At 42.3% G+C, this 19611-nt stretch overlaps 1 protein-coding gene across 2 annotated transcripts in view; it reads right to left on the bottom strand.

Moving 5' to 3' along the window:
• The window catches only part of DENND2C (DENN domain containing 2C), a 77106-nt gene that overhangs the window by 30639 nt on the left and 26856 nt on the right, over positions 1–19611 (bottom strand). The window contains exons 1-5 of one of the 2 annotated variants that reach the window (XM_020780558.3): positions 11279–11384; positions 7112–8077; positions 4292–4440; positions 3388–3494; positions 1514–1684 (exon numbers count right to left, since the gene is read on the bottom strand). In XM_020780558.3, the coding sequence (XP_020636217.3) occupies positions 1514–1684; positions 3388–3494; positions 4292–4440; positions 7112–7905 (1221 nt within the window). In that variant the 5' untranslated portion in view covers positions 7906–8077; positions 11279–11384. Of the gene's footprint in view, positions 1–1513; positions 1685–3387; positions 3495–4291; positions 4441–7111; positions 8078–11278; positions 11385–19611 lie in introns of those variants that run through there. The other variant, XM_020780559.3, reaches the window with a different exon arrangement.

The following is a 19611-nucleotide window of genomic DNA, read 5'->3' as shown; positions in this document are numbered from 1 at the left end:
ATCCCTGGTTAGGCAACAGTTTCTGAGCCATGGCCTCTTCACAATGTTTCCTTACTAAGAAGTTGCTAAAAGAACTGATCAGTACTTCAATAAAAGAAATGCTGCAAGATAACTCTATGTGTGTATCTGTGTGTATATGCATACACATGCATCTGTTTACATGCTGTTCAAAATTAGTGCAAGTCTATGGAAACTGATCAAAAAGACATTGATTGGACAAGAGTCTAATTCCTGCAGTGTGTAGGCAGCATAAAAATCAGTCATTTCTTGGTTCTCTGACTGCACAACACATGCATCTTCGTTACTCACTCACCCACGGAAGGGAGTGGCAAAAAGGACATCAGGAAAATGTATTGAAGTTTTATGAAACAGTCTCATTCTTAACAAACTACTCAGCAGTTTTAAGCCACAAAATGAATTTGGAGGTTAAACGTTAAATCCAGAATAAGGAGCACCAAGGAAAACCAAATGAACTTGAGGTCATTTTGAGACTTTTGCAAACAGCTTCAATATGGCCTATTGTTGAAACAAAGGAAAACAAGTAACTCTCAGTGTAAAAGGGCATTAATTGTGCATTAGCTGCATACTGCTCATTACTGCTTGTGTCAGGTTGTTAATGAGCCTGAATGGCTGCCTACACAGAACAAGGGAGCAACAGACAGATCAACAAAGTGATCACAGCTGAACTCAGCTTCAGATACCCTCTCAAGCTAATGCTTTTAAAATTATCTTCCCTGCTAGAATTCCTAGTGAACTTCAAATAAAATAAAAAGATATTTAATTTCTTGACTCTCTTCATTGGTTAGATACTTAGTACTTCATTTACAATTAATGTGTGCTGTGGAATTAATACTGCAAGTAATCTTACAGGCCAGTCCCAGCACAAAGCATATGCCACACCCCTCCAAAAATATTTCAGGGCAGAAGTGCACTGCAGGGAGGAAAGAAGGAAATTAAATAAGTCCATGTGTAGCCAAATTTGGAAACTCCACTTAGTCCAGCTAAGTGCTAGACTTGATTCATGCAGATTCAATTCAATTCCCCTCACTTGGGCCAGTGACATCAGTCCAATGTAACCTTCCTACTTACAATGAAAAGCAAAGACAGCTGGGCTAATCCACAAGGGAAAAATACACAGCAGAGTGAAGGTAATACGTTTGTGGGTTGCAAGTGAGACATGGTGACCTTTAGTGGAGGAGTGAAATACAAATGTGATGAACAAAAAGAAAAAGATTATGAAACCGGCATTGTTTTTTTAGAGCACAATTTCTAGAATTCGCCAACCAGCTTGGTTAGTGGCCACGGTGGCTAAGGAATTCTCTCTTTTGCAGTTCAAAAAGGTAGTTTTCCAAGCTCTGTTCTGGAGTGGGCAAACAAACAGAAGTTGTGATCTTTTCCATTAGCAGTGTAACAGCCACAATGACAACAGGGGCCTATAGTAGGGGATGAAGGGTGGGGGGAACTGCATTTGCCCCACAATGAAATATTATTCAGCTGACTCACTGTTCCTCACCCGGGGAAGATTCTTTCTTATCCTGCTTCCAGCCTCGCCTGCTTTGAAGAACTTCCATTCAGTCAACGTAACGGGTAGAGTTGTGTCCTTTGCCAGCTTCCCACGCAGGCAAATCCGTGTGGTCTTCAGTTCCAATGTTTTGCGATGAAGGAAGTGTGGCTTAGGAGGGAGCTGAAGAAAATAAAATTGGAGAAACTGAGAGTGAAAAAAGGCTTTACCAAGAAAGCTTGAGGACGCATACTGTTCAAAACAAAGAATTTTGCCAATGGAGTGCCTGTTTTTTATCGTAGTGAATACGAGACAGAAAAGATGGAAATAATCCCTGGGTTAGGGGGAGTAGCACAAGCAGGGAAGTCTCCTCAAGGATCTCCTCTTTGTTAAATATAAAAGTATTTCTCAGGACCAAACTATACATATCGTTGGATGCTGGGTCTACCCTTTTCTTTTTTAATTGCCACTGTGGTGGCACTGTAGTTCTATTCAAGACTACAGTGAGCTGTAATGGGAGCTTCTCTCTTACAATTAATAGCTGCATGGAAGGGGGTGAGTTTTGCTGCCACTATAGTCAGAAGGGGCCAAAAATAACCTAACCCCTACCAGCATGCCACAGTTCCAGCCTGTGCTGAGTTCTTAATCCTTTCACTGTTGATCATTTGGAATAAGAGAGACAGATCTTCTACTGATGTGTTTATCATTATGTCTAGTTTGGCTGTCATTCGTTGTGCTCAGATCTGAATTATGGAAACTTTTAAGGGAAGCAGAAATAGATGGGGTAGAGTTTTCTGTCTACGTAAAGGGACCCCTCCTTCTGGAAATGATAATGCAAACACCATAAAAGACCCCATAGCCACAACAAAGCATGAAGACCACAATCCTATGAGAAGAAATGCAATGGTGGCAGAGGGCAGGGTGAAGAAGGGAAAGCCAGCAACAAAAAAACTAAACAAACAAAGATTGCTCCTCCCCCTCCAATAGGGAGAATAGCGAAATGTACAAAAATACACTAGAAGTTGCTTTTGTTTTTAAAGAACAGACTTGTTAGGGCTTGACGAAACACATAGGAATAGAATGTGAAGTCTACACAAAGCAAATGGAGGTCACAGAGATTCTGAATCAATTGCAGTAGGCAGCGTGGGTACAAGCGGTAGGACCCAGGTATGTCTGGCACTCATGCACCGCAACCTGAATACAGGAAGCTGCCTTATAATGAGCCAGCCCCTTGTTTCACCTGCCATAGCATCATCTACCATAGTGACGGACAGTAATTCTTCAAGGTCTTTCCTAATTTACTGGAATTTTCAGGAATGGGACCTGGAATCCTTTCTATGCAAAGCATTTGGTCTACCACTGAATTAACTTCATGTGCAGATAGGAAGTTGTTTCCTTCACTTCAGAATGAATGGCATTCCTAATTAGGTACAAATAATCCCATGTAGACCAGGATGTCTCCACAGGCCCACTCAAGGGGACCACCTAACAAGTCTGTTTTGTCAAGCCCTAACAAGCCACCATTGCATTTCTTCTATGTACTGACACAGTTCCTCTCTTGCAGTTCTTTACGGTTTACCAATCCATAAAACCAGCACTACAGATTACAGCTACGGATTTAACTGCAGGCTGCACAAAGTAGTATCTAGTGCATGGGCAGAGAAACTGTTGCAGCCTAATACGTCCTTCAAAAACACAGTGCTTTTCAATGTTAGCAGTTCACACATTTAGCTGAAGGTCAGTGAAAGACAGAGAGATGTTGTCTGAAGCAATTCCATGATACAGTATTCTCTCAGCATGCTAAAGCCCGATCCTATGAAGCACAGGCTCAAGATCCACACTTAGGCAGGGATGGTGGGCAGAGACATTGTTAAATGTATACTCACCTTGGGTGGTTTGATGGTGTTCCGGGCAGGAGGCAACTTCCAAGTAGATGGGATTCTCCAAAGAGGCTTCACTTTTATATCTTCATACAGATTCTCCTTAGCAGGATCTATAAAAAATAAGTCTCTTGAATATGAGTGAATAAGTGACACCAACAATTGGTCCTGTGACTCGCATCAGTTACTGGTAGAGACAGAAAGATTATGTTCATGCATAACAGTAAGCCATGATTCCGAGGTAATACTGGCTTATTGTGAACGGCATCCACACTAGTACACACATCCTGCTCATTCCCACTCTGCTTCTGCTGTTCACAGAAGTAAACAAAGCAAAGCAAAGTGCGTTACTTATATACCATCCCATAGTGTTCTCTGGGCAGTTTAGAGTTTAATTATGCAAGCTACACTTTGTTCCCAGCCACCCACAGGCTGGGTACTCAGTTTGTTGACCTTGGAAGGATGGAAAGCACCTTGAGCCAGCTACCTGAGTCAAGGATCAAACTCAGATTATGAGCAGTCTTCACAGCAGTTCTGAAGTTTAACTGCTGTGCCACAAGGCTTCTCCAGATCTGGAAGTGGGACTTTTGGATTACAGCTGAATTGTACATGCTCCTGAACCAAGATTGGACAATGAACTTTGTACTAACAAGCAGCTAGTTCACAATAACCCAGAAATCTTGACATGCAAATGGGGACATAAGTAGCGAAGGATTGACATACATGGGGGGGAAAAAACCAAACCATATCCTTTTACTTAAATCATTGCCTTCCAAAAGAGCATTTCATCCCCAGCACAGGTCAACAGAAATTACCTCAAATTTAATGCTGGTCTGGAGCCAAAAAGTGCCATACAACCTTCTTCCAAATTACTGTCATTTGATTCCTTCAGATAAACTCAAAAACATACCGATAATGTCCTCATAGAGGTTGTCCTCTGACTGTGTGCAATAGAGACGGGTATTTGTGGTGCCATTCAGTTCTTCATGGAGTTTTTGATACTCTATCGCTGCTAGCCGGTTTCGGTACCCTTGGATGTCCTCAAATTCAAAGGACTTTCTATAAACATAGCACAGAGTTGTCTCATTTCACAAGCTTCAAAGGCAAGAGTGTGGCACAGCCTAGCTATCTCCCATCTTCTGTTTAAACATTTTTGCACTACATACAGCTAACTAAAAAAAATTATTTCCTTTTCAGAAGATTTTGAGCATAGCGTTAGGGTGGAGGGTTTTTTGTTTTGTTGACATTTTAGAAAACGTTCCAAAATATATGTATACTGACAATGCACTGAAGGATCATTTTTACTTTGATTCTCTGAAATGTCTATTTCCCCCTTGCTGTATGAAAAAAAATAGCTTTTTAGATGTTCCACTGGCTTTCTCCAGACTGACATCTCCTAAACAAATATAGAATCATAGAATAATAAAGTTGAAAGAGAACTATAAGGCCATTGAGTCCAACCCCCTGCACAATGAAGGAATACCCATATGCTGGATAGGAAGACTGAAGTAATAGTAATAGTAGTAATGTTAAAACTGCAGAACTGGAAGCGACCCTATGGATCACTGAATCTTGCCCCTGTCAGGGAGGCACCGCGGGGAATCAAGCTCCCAACCTCTGGCTCTACAGTCAGATACCTAAACCACTGTTCATCTGATACATCTGGGGAGCACAGCTGGGGAAGGGTTTCATACAGAGGAAAGAGATGAGAACCCCAGCTTCTTTCATTCACACATGCAAATGGCAAAGGCCATAGTCTAGCTAGCATAGATTAAGATGCCCTTAAACGCATTTGCCCAGAGTTAGCTACACCAGTGTGGCTTATATGCTTTGTATTAAAACCAGTCACAGATAAACGTTTCCAAATATTTTGGGAGTTTCTTTCACTTTTCCCTTTTATTGGCACCACAGTGTAAAGCATTCATATCACTTTAGTTCTCTGTTTGCCTCCAATTAACTGAGGTTTCCAAATCACAATAAGGAGATCTCCACACTGGAAAGGGAACTACCCTTCCACCCCGCAGGGCATCTTCTTTAGGCCCTCACCTAATCAAAGCCGAGAGATAACAGGGTTTAACAACGTTGATCTCCCTTGGGAGTAGCCGAGGAGTGTCTGCCTCTCCAGCTGCCCTGCCCCCATCGTGAAACGTGGGCTTTTTTCTCTGACATCAGTGAACTTCTAAGGTATTTAAAATCCCTTCAGAACAGAAAACAAGTATGGAGATAGGCCTGTGCCCACTTTCCTAGCTCTAAAATGGGACAAAAGGGAGTTCCCTGTCATGCTTAGCTTCAGTCTCGCCAAAGCTGGATGCATGCCACAATAGCCACAGCAAGCCACTCCGAAAGCTCTTGGTCAGTAAAATTAGATAGCCATACATACACATGTATAAAGCTGACAGTGTGTATACTCTGTGCTTTAAAAGAAAATCAACATTCTACATCAGGATACGTAAGAACTTAAAAGGTAACTCGTAGAGACCAAAATCCTACTGGGTAGCTATGCAAATGGACCAACTTCTACAGACTAATTCTCCAAGTCAAGAAATCACTGCAGATGTCATTGGTTGCACAATGAGTCACACAACTCAGTAGGCAATAAGTAATGTCTACAGTGATTTCTAAACTTGAGGCAATTCACCTCCAAAAGGTCCCCTATTTGTGTTATATCAGTGTAACATCTTGTTCTCAATAGCCTTGCTCAGTGCCTACAAACTCAAGGTTATGGCTTCCTTTATGGAGTTAATGCATCTCATATTTCATGTTCCTCTTTCCCTGCTGCCCAACATTCCTTCTAATTTCAGCCCCACTAGGCTAGGTACTGCCCCTCACACGTGCAAACCCCCCCCCACAGAAGCACTGAAAATGGTCGCTGTGGATGCACAGAGGAGGAGGAGTCATGCGCAGAGAGGGGGCAGAGTCATGCAGGCACACACCTTAGTCTTTTCCCAGCATTACTGTCGTTTCCAACAAGTCTTGCCTTCTCATGATGTACCCAAAGTATGATAACCATCAATTACACCAGCATAACTAGGCAAGATAATCCTGGATCATAGTATATTAAAATCTGAAATCTACACACAGAGCTAAACAAAACACGCTTCTCTTTCAAGCACAGTAGTAAGGTTTTGCCTACACTTTTTCAGACCTATTTCAATGTTTACAGTTGAAGAAGTAGCTGTGTTAATCTGCCTTAGCATGTTGGCAAAACTACTACTACAACAAGGTTCTACTTCGGCCAAATTTGCTATTAAAATAACATTCAACCCCCTAATAGGAAATTTGGCCCATCAGTTGAAAGACAGACTGCAGAAAACTTACTCTAAATGCCACACAGCATGCCAACCTAAGGCAGGTAGGGAAAAAAGAGCAAGCCATTTGGGTTTTAGTCTTATCCTCCAGTCCCATAAACCAGAATAACAGACTGAACGAAGCGTAACATCTTTCTAAGTGGGAAAGAGCATTTCCTGTAGAACCCTTGAGATTTCCTTAGAAGTGGGTTTATGGGGATAAAACAACACAGGCATGACTGAATGCTCCTTACCATTGATGAAACTGTGCAAATTAAGAACAGGAACATAGCAGGTCTCTGTAAAGTACAAGATCCGCTACACAATCATACTCAACAAGCAAAATAAGGAAAATAAAACTGATGCCTTGAGCGCTATTTTTGGTGGAAAGGCAAGATTCACATTTAATAAATAAGCAGAGCTTTAAAAAAAAGTTAACACACCTCTTGGATCTGCTTCGGATTCCTCTACTGGGCGCTCTCTGTTCAGAGTCACTGATGGTCGCAACAGGACAGCCGCCATTACACTGAGGTTCTGGGGCCTTCCTCTCTGTGTAGCCTCCATTCGAGCAGTCCGCTTGGTCCTTTTCAGAATGGTAACGGAAAGTCCTTCGTGGTTTGGGTACCGGATTGATAGCTGGCTGCCCCTCCTGCCCCTCCACATCACAGTACAAGTTCTCCAAGCTCTTAGCTGGACCCCCATCCAGTTCCTTCTCTCCTGAGCCACAGCTTTCCCGTTTCCTTTTCAAGTCCAAAGCAACAGAAACAATTCTGTCAGATGGAAAGGCTTCTATCTGTTTCCACAGGTTGCGAGAGGTGTAGAAGTTGCCTGGAGGTAATCTTTCCCCCCGCCAGGGTCCACAGTCCTCTCCTTCTGATATAGTGCCATTGGGGAGACATTCAATCACTGGGCTCTCTAAAACCTCTTCAGGTATCTCGTCCTCCTCCTCTGTCACAGAACAGAGATTAGAGTTTTCCTGGAATTTCAAGCCAAGATTTGGAACATTTGCTGGTCCTTCTATATTCCTACTTTGCACGAGTGCCGCTGGTTTCTGCCTGTTGTCACGGCCATAGTTGATCCCAAAGTCCTTAACTTTCTGCCTTTCTTCCTGGAAACCCTCTTTGGTCCGACCCTCCCACTGGGAGATCTTTTGCTTTATGTTCCGGCAGTGGCTGCGGGATAGGGTTTGCACAGCAGAACGGGAAAAGGAGGTGTCTACACTCCCCATGGGGTGCATGGCAGACTAGTTACATTCACTATAGCCCCATCACAGCATGCTGCCTCCAGACAAGATGTCAAAAATTTGTAAACCCTCTCAAAAATTAAGGCTTCTTTGATGTCCAATCAGGTTCAATTTACACAGTGATCCAACTTCTGTACTGAAAGGAAAAGTGTTGCCTGATGCCACCCTGCAGAAGAAATAAAACATCCATCAGAAAAGCTGCAAGTGACTCGTGTGTGATTAGCAGCCAAGCTTACACTGCAATAAATTTGTTATGATGCCACAACATTTGTCTTTACCAAAGGAAAGTTACTATGAATGTCTTCCCACACATGGTTAAGCCCAGACTCGGATTTATAGCTTAGTACACATCTCACATTGAATCCTAGACAATCTAGGTCTCTGGTAAAGGTTACCAGTATAATACAAAAATGCATCTCATCCACACAGTCTGTTTTATACTTATATCCCAACACTCCCAAACCTAAAGTACGAATTTGCCCCAAAGGCACCATATATCATTCTACTGAGAAACCAACCAACCAACCAACCAAAAAATACTTCTCAGCTTGGTGCAGAGTTTGGCTTTGTATGACTCACTGATTTCCATTCCTCCAAATCCGAAACTTTGCACCTGGGGTGCTTCTAGCTGGGCAGCTCATAGGATTAAAAAAAAAAAAGAAACTGAGTAGCTTTTCTATCTTTCCCTGCTCAAAATCTTTTTGTTTACAAGAAAGAGGATGGAGGAAGTAGTGGATAAACCACAGGAATGGTTACATAGTAGGCAAGACAACATTATTAATTATTATAATTATGTTTATAATTATTAATTGCATGTTTATTCACATTTGGTCATGAGCGAAAAGGACGGCTCTGGAGTTGAACCTTCTGCAAGGAAATTAAGCACTGTTCCCTTACATAAGAAGCTGCCCACACCAAGCCACAGCCTTCATCTATCTAGGCCAACAGTGCCTGCACAAACTCACAGCAGTCCTCCAGGGCTTCAGCAGCATGGGGAGCTCCCCAAAAAATATGTGGCAGAGGCAGGGCAATTGTACATCATCTGGAAATGTTGTTTAAAAGCAATGCCCAGTCATCTTTCAGCACATTCTAATGGACACAATGTTTAATACTGTGCCACAGGGAAAAACAGCAAGATAGGCTCCAAGGAAATCCACATGGTCCAACCTCAAGAACACCACTGCCTCCACTGGACCACAACTCCTCACAATCTTGGTCAACCCTCCTCTCTCGAGTTGGCACCCTCCAGAGGAGCAGGTCTACAACTCCCATTTTCCCATCAACCTCCCTTTTTTGAGGTTCTGGTCGGCAATGATGGCTGAAGGCTAATACATGCAATCCTCACAGGGTGGGGGGGCACAGGGAAGGCCAGAGGTGGGCCTCATTTCATTGTGGCGAGGGTTAGAGACATGATTCTTATCACTATTCAGCATGTAATGAAGGAAGGGGGTATCTGCAACAAGGTATTCTCCTTTCCCTACTTCTGGAAAATTTCCTCTATTGATTAAAATGGATCCAGGCTTCAGATTGGAAAGCAACAGGACAAAGTTGTAGCTAATTTGAATACCATTGCTTTCACTCGCCTACTCAAAGCATGACTAATTCCAAATCCATTGTCAATAACTTGGACTAGGGCAAGTGAAGAGGAAAAGCCTGGAAAAAGGGAGTGTAGCCCAGCAAGAATCCAAAAGTCAAAACTGAGAGGTTTAGACACAGGGTGCATCTGACTTAAATCAAATTGATTTAAATCATAATTTAAATCATAATTTAAATTTTTAAAAAATCAGAAATTCTTGATGATTTGAATCAAAAATTAGATTTTTAAAAAATTTAAATTGTGATTTAAATCATTTTGATTTTTAAAATCATTGATTTTTATCCACCCTCTCTGGACATCAGTATCTAGCTGTTGTGCTAGGGAAATGCTAGCAAATTTGACCCCTGAGATGTTAAACTGCAATTCCTAATCAACTGATGCGGCAACACAACAATATATGGAGAGCTATACAGTTCCCACCCCAGCTTACATAGCTAGGTGGCTCTCAAGTGGCTGTAGAACTGAGGATAAGACTAAGAGGAAGTTGCAAAGTGGGCAGGCAGCATCCCACCATGATTTGGTATCATCCCAAGCACTAGGTGTAATCCGTCAGTTCCAGCCGCAGAATTCAGATGATTGGTAGTCCATTCTTGATTGTTCAGAAGGTGGAAAAATTCTCACAGCAGGGGTCCCTTTTGGTTCAGCACCATTCACTGAGAACATCAGCAAGGCTCTCAAGGTAGCGGCACCTAAAGCTAACACTGTCTTCATTTCACAAACAGGAAAACTGGATAAGACAGTGACGCAACCCACCCACAATAACTGCAAGCTTGAACCCAACAGGGCTGGTCTGCAGGCATCTGTTCACCTCACACCCTGCACAGTGATGACAGGCCAACATGGTGTTTTCACATCATTTGCATAGCTGGTTGCAAGTATTTTCCCAGGCCCAAAGTTGCTTCTGAGTCTATGTAAGTTGCAAAAACAGCTCTGGGCTATCCCTGATGCTTGCGGGGATCCTTAAGGTAAAATAAGCACAGAAAGAACTGTAGGTGTGATGTCAGCACACATGTTGACATCAACAGGCTTGCTATTGAACCTCATGTGGCCCCAGAGTTAGTGCCAGGTCAACATCAAAGCAGCAGAATACAGTACTCACAATAGGGTGAAACAAGCAAATGCTGCAAGGTTCCTCATACTAAGAAAAATTTCTGCCACCAGTAACTACAGTACTCAGGAACTAGGTGAATCAACTCAGTGGTTCTTAACCTTGGGTTACTCAGGTGTTTTTGAACTGCATCTCCCAGAAACCCCAGCTAGCACAGCTGGTGATGAAGGCTTCTGGGAGTTGCAGTCCAAAAACACCTGAGTAACCCAAGGTTAAGAACCACTGAATCAACTGACAACAAAAGCTTGTGTGCCTGCCTGCAGTTCTTCCTTTGCTGCCAGACAATCAACAGGTTGTCCTCCAAGAAGCACTTACAACAGTATTCTTAAGAGGTAAGAAACAACAAGGCCCTCGCTTTCAGAGACTTCAGAAAATACAGAAAATACTTTCAATGTTTCCAACGGGATCATGAGGACTAAAGGCACACACAGACGAAGACTGAGATGGGGATTTTACAATGGCAACCACCTAAGGATAATCCGTGGCTGAACAATTCTTGAATCTTGACCAAAGAACTGGAGCATTAAAAGCAGTGGGAATTTTCTAGCCAGGGAAATATTTCTTTTTTTGCAATTTTATGGCATCCCAGACCTGTGTGTGGCTCAATTCCTGCTGTCTAGTTGCACTTCACATGGGGATGCCCATCATTTTGTAACACTCACCCTGGCAGACAAATCCCTTCCTCACTCTGCTAGGCTGTTCCATTTCCATAGGCTGCTGGAGCCCTCTCAAAGTTTCAGGAAGCTCCTCTCCAGCCCTGCACAAAAATAGCTATAAATAGGGCTGCCTCAAAAACATCCTGAGCATCTGGGAGTCACCCTCTTCCACACACCCCTCTGCACAGTCTTGATTAGCAGGAGCAACAGCACGGCCACTCCCTAAAGTAACAGGCTGGCAAAAAATGATAATGGAACAGCTGCTCATATGGAACCTCCTGGAAGTTATGGAGGCCTGGAAGAAGCAAGGAGGGCTGACTTGCTGGGGGGTCAGAGAGGGGAGACGATGACTAAAGAAGTCCATGGAGTGGGAACTGACTCATAACTACATACCCCAAAACTCTCATCATTAAATTCATGGCCTAAATTCTTGTCTCACTGACTTAGTGTAGAAGGCCCAGCCATTTCCTTTCCCAAAGCTGCCAATATTTATCCTGTCTATCATCTCCTCCTTTCAGACCAACAGCTGAGCCTTTCCAAAATGCATGGAAACTTAAGGGCCTATCTACACACTGAGCAAAACTAAGTGATCTTTCTGGGGTTGTATTGTGTCATACTGCCATATTGTTTCCCCATATAGGGAAAAAAAAACAGGATGGGGAACTTCCCACAGACTGGCATGAAGAAGACTCTTTGAGGAAACAGCATTCTGAAAGTTTCATTTGTATTTTTGTACAGGGAAGCACTCAGTCAAAACTAAATCTGCCGTGATTATAGTTAAGAAAAACTGGATTGTGTTAAAGAAAAACTAGTTCAGTTTTGTGTTCCCATTACCTTCTCTTGACCTTCAGCTACTTCCCTTCCCCAATAGCCTGCTAGGGAGGGTAAAAGCACCTCTAGGATAACACTAGGCCTTGGACAACTACAACTTAGAGGAATTCTTGACACCATCCAGGAAGGTGCTTTGCCATATGGCAGGATGCCAACATCTGGGCAAGCTAGGAAGTAAAGAGTCAAGAGTGCAGCACTGAGCCCTTTGCAGGTGTAATGGGGAATGTGCAAGTGGCAAAATCACAACAAAAGCACAACAAAAACTGAAGAATAATAAAATTAGAAAATGAAGATTCAGAAGTAAATCATTAGAGCAACAATCCTTTCCTGAAGAAGTCTGAAGCCCAAATGTGTGAGCTAGGCCACAAGATGGAATGAAAAGCCTCCCCTATCATTTGGTGACACACTAAAAAGCAAAAGACACAGGGCCAACAGGAAGATATAGTGGCAGAAAGAGATTAAACTCTATAGGGCCAGTACTCTCAAAGCCAGGAAGTTTGCATGTGAGAGAGTCTGGGCCAATTTATACCTTGCAGATGGGCTGCAATTAGAAACTGAGATCTACAGTATGCATGTTTCAGAGATGTGATTCAGACAGTCTTTTGTTATTGAGCAATTATACTTGCAAATCAAGTTAAGGTGTGGGCAAACACACAAAAGAAGAAGAAGCCAATCTGTAAACAACAGAGGTGTGAAACATTCCTGCTCTGACAATCACCCTTCTTTCAGCACTAGAGGATTTCCCTCTTCTAATGAAAGGTTATCTATCCTGTCAATTTTTAGCTGGAATTTTTAGCATGTATACATTACTGAAACAGCGACATCTATGTTGGCTTGGGCATGTTGTGAGAATGGCTGATGGTCAGATTCCCAAAGATCTCCTGTATCGAGAATTAATGCAGGGAAATCGCCCCAGAGGGAGACCACAGCTGCAATACAAGGATATCTGCGAGCAGGATCTGAAGGCCTTAGGAATGGACCTCAACAGATGGGAAACCTTGACATCTGACCATTCAGCCTGGAGGCAGGCGGTGCATCACGGACTCTCCCAATTTGAAGAGACCCTTGTCCAGCAGGCTAAGGCAAAGAGGCAGTCCCGAAACCAGCAAAATCAGGGAGCTGGACAGGGGACAGATTGTATTTGTCTTCAGTGTGGAAGGGATTGTCACTCTTGGCCTTCTCAGCCACACTAGACCTCTATTCAGAGCACGTTACCATAGTTTCTTGAGACTGAAGAATGCCTACACATATACTGTCAAGTAAAAGCTCCGTGCTAACTACAAGATAGGGTGGTACCAGAAAACAGTTAGGGACATACTGACAAAGAATTTCCAAACACAACAGCAAGTGTCCCTTTTTACATTTAATACCCCTTTCTCCTATAAACCACATCTACAAGTGCCCCCAGCTACAACATTATTACAGTTCTAATCTTTTAACTCAGCAAACCTTAGCTTGGAAATATGCATTAGTCAAGCTATATGTAGGTCCACTCTCAGTCTCAGCCCCATAAAACCCCACCCTGATCTGCAACATGGGTGTAACAAGAGTGGCCTACTTCATAAATTTTCAGAGAGATAGTCATGTAAATCTCTTTCAACAACAACAAAAACAGAAGTGTTGTGCCAAGTTTAAGACTAACAAATTGCTTTCAGTAAGAGCTTTCTTAAATTACACCCCCTTCCTCAGATGCATAAAGAAATATATTCTAAAACAAACAGGCTGTGTCTAAAGTGGACTGTGTCTAAAGTGGATTGCATCCACAATATGGCACAGTGAAATATGCTTATTAGTCGCAAAGATGTCATAAAACTTCTGTTTCTTTTGTTTTTGTTTGTACTTTACAAGGTACCAAGAATTACTGGAATAATAAGCATGAAGCACCCTGAAAACCCACAATCAAAGGAGCATAACATAGATCAGAAACACTTCACAGCACAGGGCTAATAACACAAGAGTACTGTATGGGTACAGTATTTGGGTCGCTCTCCTTTAGGGACCCTAAACTCAACCAGTTCTCTAATCCAGGGATCTTCTTTCACCACATAGTCCCATTCCCCAGGTGATTCTAGTTGATCCTCCTCCACTTCCTTGGCTTGAAGAGCATCCCCCGACTCCCCATGAGGGTCTCCCCAGGTCCCTTCCTCCTCCTCCACTACTACTAGGTCTGGAGACTCTTTCCCACCTCCTCTCTCTCCAGCTGCTTCCTCACTTTCTCCAACGCCTCCCTCATATGCTCTAGTTCTCAACCTTCTTCGTATCCTTTTCCCAACTGTAGAGTGTGCTCAATTGCAATCCCTGAGATTTGGGCAGAAAAGGGTTCTGAGGTGCCCCATTCTGAGGTTTTGGGAGAGAGTATGTTGCAGTCCTTAGGGCTAACACTGGGGGCACTTTCATCTCCTGTAGGACAGCCTTGGTTTGTGCTGTGGGATCCTGTACCTTGGGTTTGTTTTGTACAATCTCCCCTAGTCAAGTGGGTACAGCACACCATTGAGGCCCTGGACCAGAGCTATGGCCAGGCAGAGGCTTCTCTGCCAACCTCTTCACAGACTGACGGGAAGAACAAAGTATGATACCGCTTTCTGATGGTGCCGAAATAGTCTTTGGTTTGGGGCCATATGTAAATATTTGCCAGGTAGTCCCACTCTTACGTCTGAGGAAGCAGACTTGTCCATGAAAGCTCACCTTTAAAATCTTGCAGTTAGTCTTTACGGTGCCACAATGCTTTTGTCTTTTTTTAATTTTGTTTTTGCTTGATACGCTTACAATGACTTACCCATTCAAATGTTAACAGGAACAGAGGGAGAAGCATCAAGATTCATATACTCAAGAAGCAACTTACAGTATTCCACTGAAAAGGCACATAAACCAGCTACAACAATTGTTCTCCACCCAATTATATTTACTGGGCTGCCATCTCTCAATAAGGCCCAGGCTGTGTGGTTTTGAGAGACCCCACAATTCTCTGCTCATGTGGAGCCAGATGTAACATGGAAAGACAGTTCACAGAACAGCAAGTCTATCACTATAAATGATATGTCACAGTATAACAGAAGCATCACGTAAGTCCATCGTCTCTTCTCTCCCACCCACTATTCCCTCCTTCATTATCACCACCGTTACCACCTTCCTGCTGCCACAACTGTCGAAGCAAACACCCGCAGAACAGCCTGCTGTTGGGTGCTATAGAGCAAAGAAGATTGCCCAGTTTTTTCAGAAGTACCTGGCTTCAGAAACCTTCTCCTGCTGAGATGCAGACAGCAATGAGTGGGTACAGACAGTGGAAAGAACTTTGAAACAGGATTCTATTTGGCACCGTCATCTGACACTTCCATTATAATGCACGCTCAACCTCTGGTGAAGTACATGGTACAATATTGTCCCATGTACAGTATTATTGTATATTAATTATGGTATTAATTGTATTTTAATTGTTGTAAGCCGCCCAGAGACCTTTGGGTAGAGTGGGCGGCATATAAGTTAAATAAAATGAATAGAATAAATAAATATATCTTTTTATATTAAACTTTTTCCTAGGCATCAATTCTTGCATACTCTCCACAGCTTTACAATTAGAGAAGTCATTTTGGTTACATCTGTTGCGGAAAAGTGATTCATTGGATCTCAGAGCTACAGAAGGCCCAGAAAATCATCAGCCCTTCAGAGGTTTTAGCCTACAACTCCCTTCAGTCCTGGCCAGCATGGCCAATGGTAAAAAAAAGAGTCTGTGGGAACTGTAGGTCCAAAAGTTCTTCATTCCTGATTAATTGCATTGTAGCAATACTTTGGCTTAACTGTTTCCTGCTCAAGTAAAAACCTCCTTGTGCCGCAGTGGTTAAACTGTAGTACTGCAGCCAAGACTCTACTCATGGCTTGACTTCGATCCCAACGGGCTGAGGTAGCCAACTCAAGGTTGACTCAGCCTTCCAGTCTTCCAAGGTCAGTAAATAGAGAATGCAGCTCACTGTGCATGGGTAAGGGCAATGTGTAGCCTGCATAAATTAAACTGTAAACCACCAAGAATAGGCTTTAAGCACTATAGGGCGGTATATAAGCAGCACACTCTGCTTATTTTCCAGAGCAAGCCTCTCCACTTGCCTTTGCCATGTTGCTCTTAGAACTTGATAAGGTCCTTCACATATGCCAAACTCAGACTGCAAGTATGTAGTCAAGTACCACAGGATTTGTTCCACTGATAAAACAGGTGAATTTGAAGTGTTTTTTTTTTACTAACCACATGACACAAAGACTGAGTTGAATTGGTCCAGCCCTTTTTGCTCACAAAGCAGCTTTTTTCCTCTGCTGCTGGGGGGGGCTTCTACTTTTTCAAGCCGGAATGATTCAAACAGGCTTTTTTCCATTAGGTTAGTTACGACACATAAAGACTCTGTAAGGGGTGTTGCAGTGACATAAGCAGTTAGGGCATGATGTTCAGGACCAAGGGGACATGTCCCCACATTCCTTCCTCTCCCCTGATCATCCTCTGATTTTTTTAAAAAAATCTTTCATATATGTGATTAATGGTAGATCACCCTATCAACTTATCGTTGGGTCCGCTTTATTATTTCCCACATTTATGCCCTATAAAAGCGTCAACAAAAGCAGGATCAGAGGAAGAAAGGAAAGACGGGGGGCTGTGAGCTAGAATGAGAATCTCATCACATTCAGTATAAATGGTAAACTCTTGAATCAATCTGCAACCCCTGTATGAACATTAACTGCAATTTCAACTGTAATATAGGCTGCAAATCAAACTGCAGCAAAATAGAGCAATTTGGCTTTCCTGTGTAGTCGATCTCTCAAACCTGTCTCTGCAAAAAAGCACAAATGAAATAGCTGCCTATTCCTCTTGCTTGCGGCCCATCCCTGCATGGGTGTCTATTAAGCCTCCACACCCAATGGGAAGAAAAGAACATGAGTGTTCAAACTTGCACAGGCTTGCAAACCTGGTAGCTCTGCTTGCCATTCAGGCAGGGGACTTTTGTCATAGCAAGGTCTATGATCATGTTCTGCTAGGTACTTAGCAGAGAGCAACTGGCTCGGTTTTTGTTGTTATGACATGTAGTCAAACTGGCAGGCAAACTCTCCAAAATAATTTAGTTCACACTCTCCCAGACACTACAGAATGGCATGATTCCCATTGACAGGACACATTGAACCACAACAGTTTTGTGTAGGTTTTTCAGAACCACTCAAAATCCTGCATGCGACTTTTAAAATCAACCATACATCCATTCTAGTAGCCATAAAGCACTGTCACATCTAATTTTTATGGGAACTGTGATGACTGATTTTGGCCCTCTTCTTCTATTGATGGCATCTAATGATGTCATAGAGCAGCCATTCTCAATGGGGATCATATACAGTACTGCCCTGGGGGGCCCTGGCACATTTTAAGGGGGACACAGACTGGACAATGTGAAAGGAGTTGTCTATTCATCTGTTTGCATTGTATCCTTGTCTGACAGGGTCCCTGGAACCTGAGAAGAACTCCTCAAAGGGCTGTGACCACAAAAAGGTTGAGAATGGTTGTCCTGGAGAAGCAAAAGAGATGCTAAGTGAAGGTGAGTTTCCACCCTCTCTCTTGCCACTGACCATTAGCACTCTGTCCATGTTGTACTATATACAATACTTAAAACCCCTGATTAAACTAAGTTTTTGACTGTCTACCTTTTCAGTCACATAAGAAGGAATGCCCCTTTGAAAATGATGCCTGCTTTGATACATGTGTTATGCTTCCTACTTCAAATGTACTGAAAAACACTGAGAGTTTGCTGCTTTCGCTGATTTGTTACCTGAGGCTGAGGGGAACTTCAGCCCAACTGAAGATCATCAAGTTGAGGAAGTCTACATTAAATGTATGCAATTTTAAATTAGCCACTAAACACTATTTATTTTGTTTCTTGGTCCAATGTACTGTATAGTTTAATCAACTAACATATGATAGATCCATTAGAAAAAGTGAGATTATGAGAAAGTGACATATCCTTGCTTCTTTCATGCAACGTCGTTCAAAAACCTATAAATCTCCACTTTATAGTTAAATTATGCTTGAAGTGCTTCAGGCATTACACATTTATTTTGGAGTTTTCTAATATTTATTGGAGTTTGCCTTGCTCTGCTGGATTTTGTGGCAACAGCAGAAGTGACAAATGGACACGATACTCTGCATGAACCGTGAAGGATTCTTAAGAAAGACATCTGGAAATGAATCAGCAATGCATTTTTTAAAAATCCACTTGCAACAACGCCAAAGCTAAAGAAGAGACAGTCCTTCCTCACACCTTTGCCCAAAGGACTGCATCACTCTTGCCACATGACAGGCACTCCTAACAGCTTTCTAGTACTGACAGCCAAAACACATTTTTAAATGTTTTCCATGCACAAATTCCCAACGTGATTCCATTTCCTGCAGCCATGAATTCCAAAAGGAAAGTGCTGCCAGCACCACTGGATATCACAGCTTTACTCACTGTTGAGGTCAAGCCAACCCAATGAAAGTGTTTCTCCATTTGCATGAACCTCCTTTGTGGCAATCCTGCTATCACAGCAGAACGGCAGAACAAAAACAGCAACACACGTACACAGCGTCTCCGATTACCAAGCTGCAGTCGCAGAAGCCAGCAGAATGCATACAAATTGATTCCTTGTGACCATGTTCATTTTCCAAGTCTGTTTCTGAAGTTCCCTTTTCAAATGTAGTCTTTGAGAGGAGAAAAGTTAGGCTGTCATTTGAAGCATGGGTTGATTTCCAGACTAGCCATGCTAAATGTTGCCAAATTCATCTAGTCCAGGGTCATGGAATACCTACCTTCCTCTGCTGAGAAAAAATGCCTATCCATACAACTTTTCTCACCCATTGCACTGATATGAAACCTAATGCTTCACTTATAAGGAAATCATATTCTAGGAAGATTTGGTGAATCAATTCCTTTTTCCAATAACACATGCCTAAACATGTTATATTATGGTTGTACCACTACAAGGTACTTTTGCAGTATAAATGTAATTACCTTTAATTACAGTCATTTTCAATTACCTTTAAGAAGGGATGAGTGGCCTCACTATTTAGGGTTTCATACCACACTGACTGGAGGCTTGCAGCACTCTTATGTTTTGTCTTTAAGTAACTAAACATAATGTTTTAGCTACTTTTAAATAACAAGAAAGCAAAGCATTACTTTTTAAAAATTGTCTTTACAATAGTAACTTAACTACTTGAAGGGGCTCAAATTGTAACATAGTACTTTTAAAAAGTAACTTTGTGAATCTATTACAAGTCATACTGGACCCCACCATTTCTGTCTGACATTACACATTACATTAAGTTTTAAGTTATTTTTTACCTACTTCATTATTAACATCATCATCCTAATGTTCCATCAAGTCAATTCTGACTTAACGGTTACCCTTTTTAGGGTTTTCTATCTAAAGATTATTTATTTATTTATTTATTTATTTATTCATTCATTCATTCATTCATTCATTCATTCATTCATTCATTCATT

Source organism: Pogona vitticeps, chromosome 4 (genome assembly GCF_051106095.1).
Source record: "Pogona vitticeps strain Pit_001003342236 chromosome 4, PviZW2.1, whole genome shotgun sequence".
Taxonomy (NCBI): domain Eukaryota; kingdom Metazoa; phylum Chordata; class Lepidosauria; order Squamata; family Agamidae; genus Pogona; species Pogona vitticeps.
The sequence above is the reverse complement of the archived record's forward strand: the minus strand, read 5'-3'. Positions and strand labels throughout refer to the sequence as shown.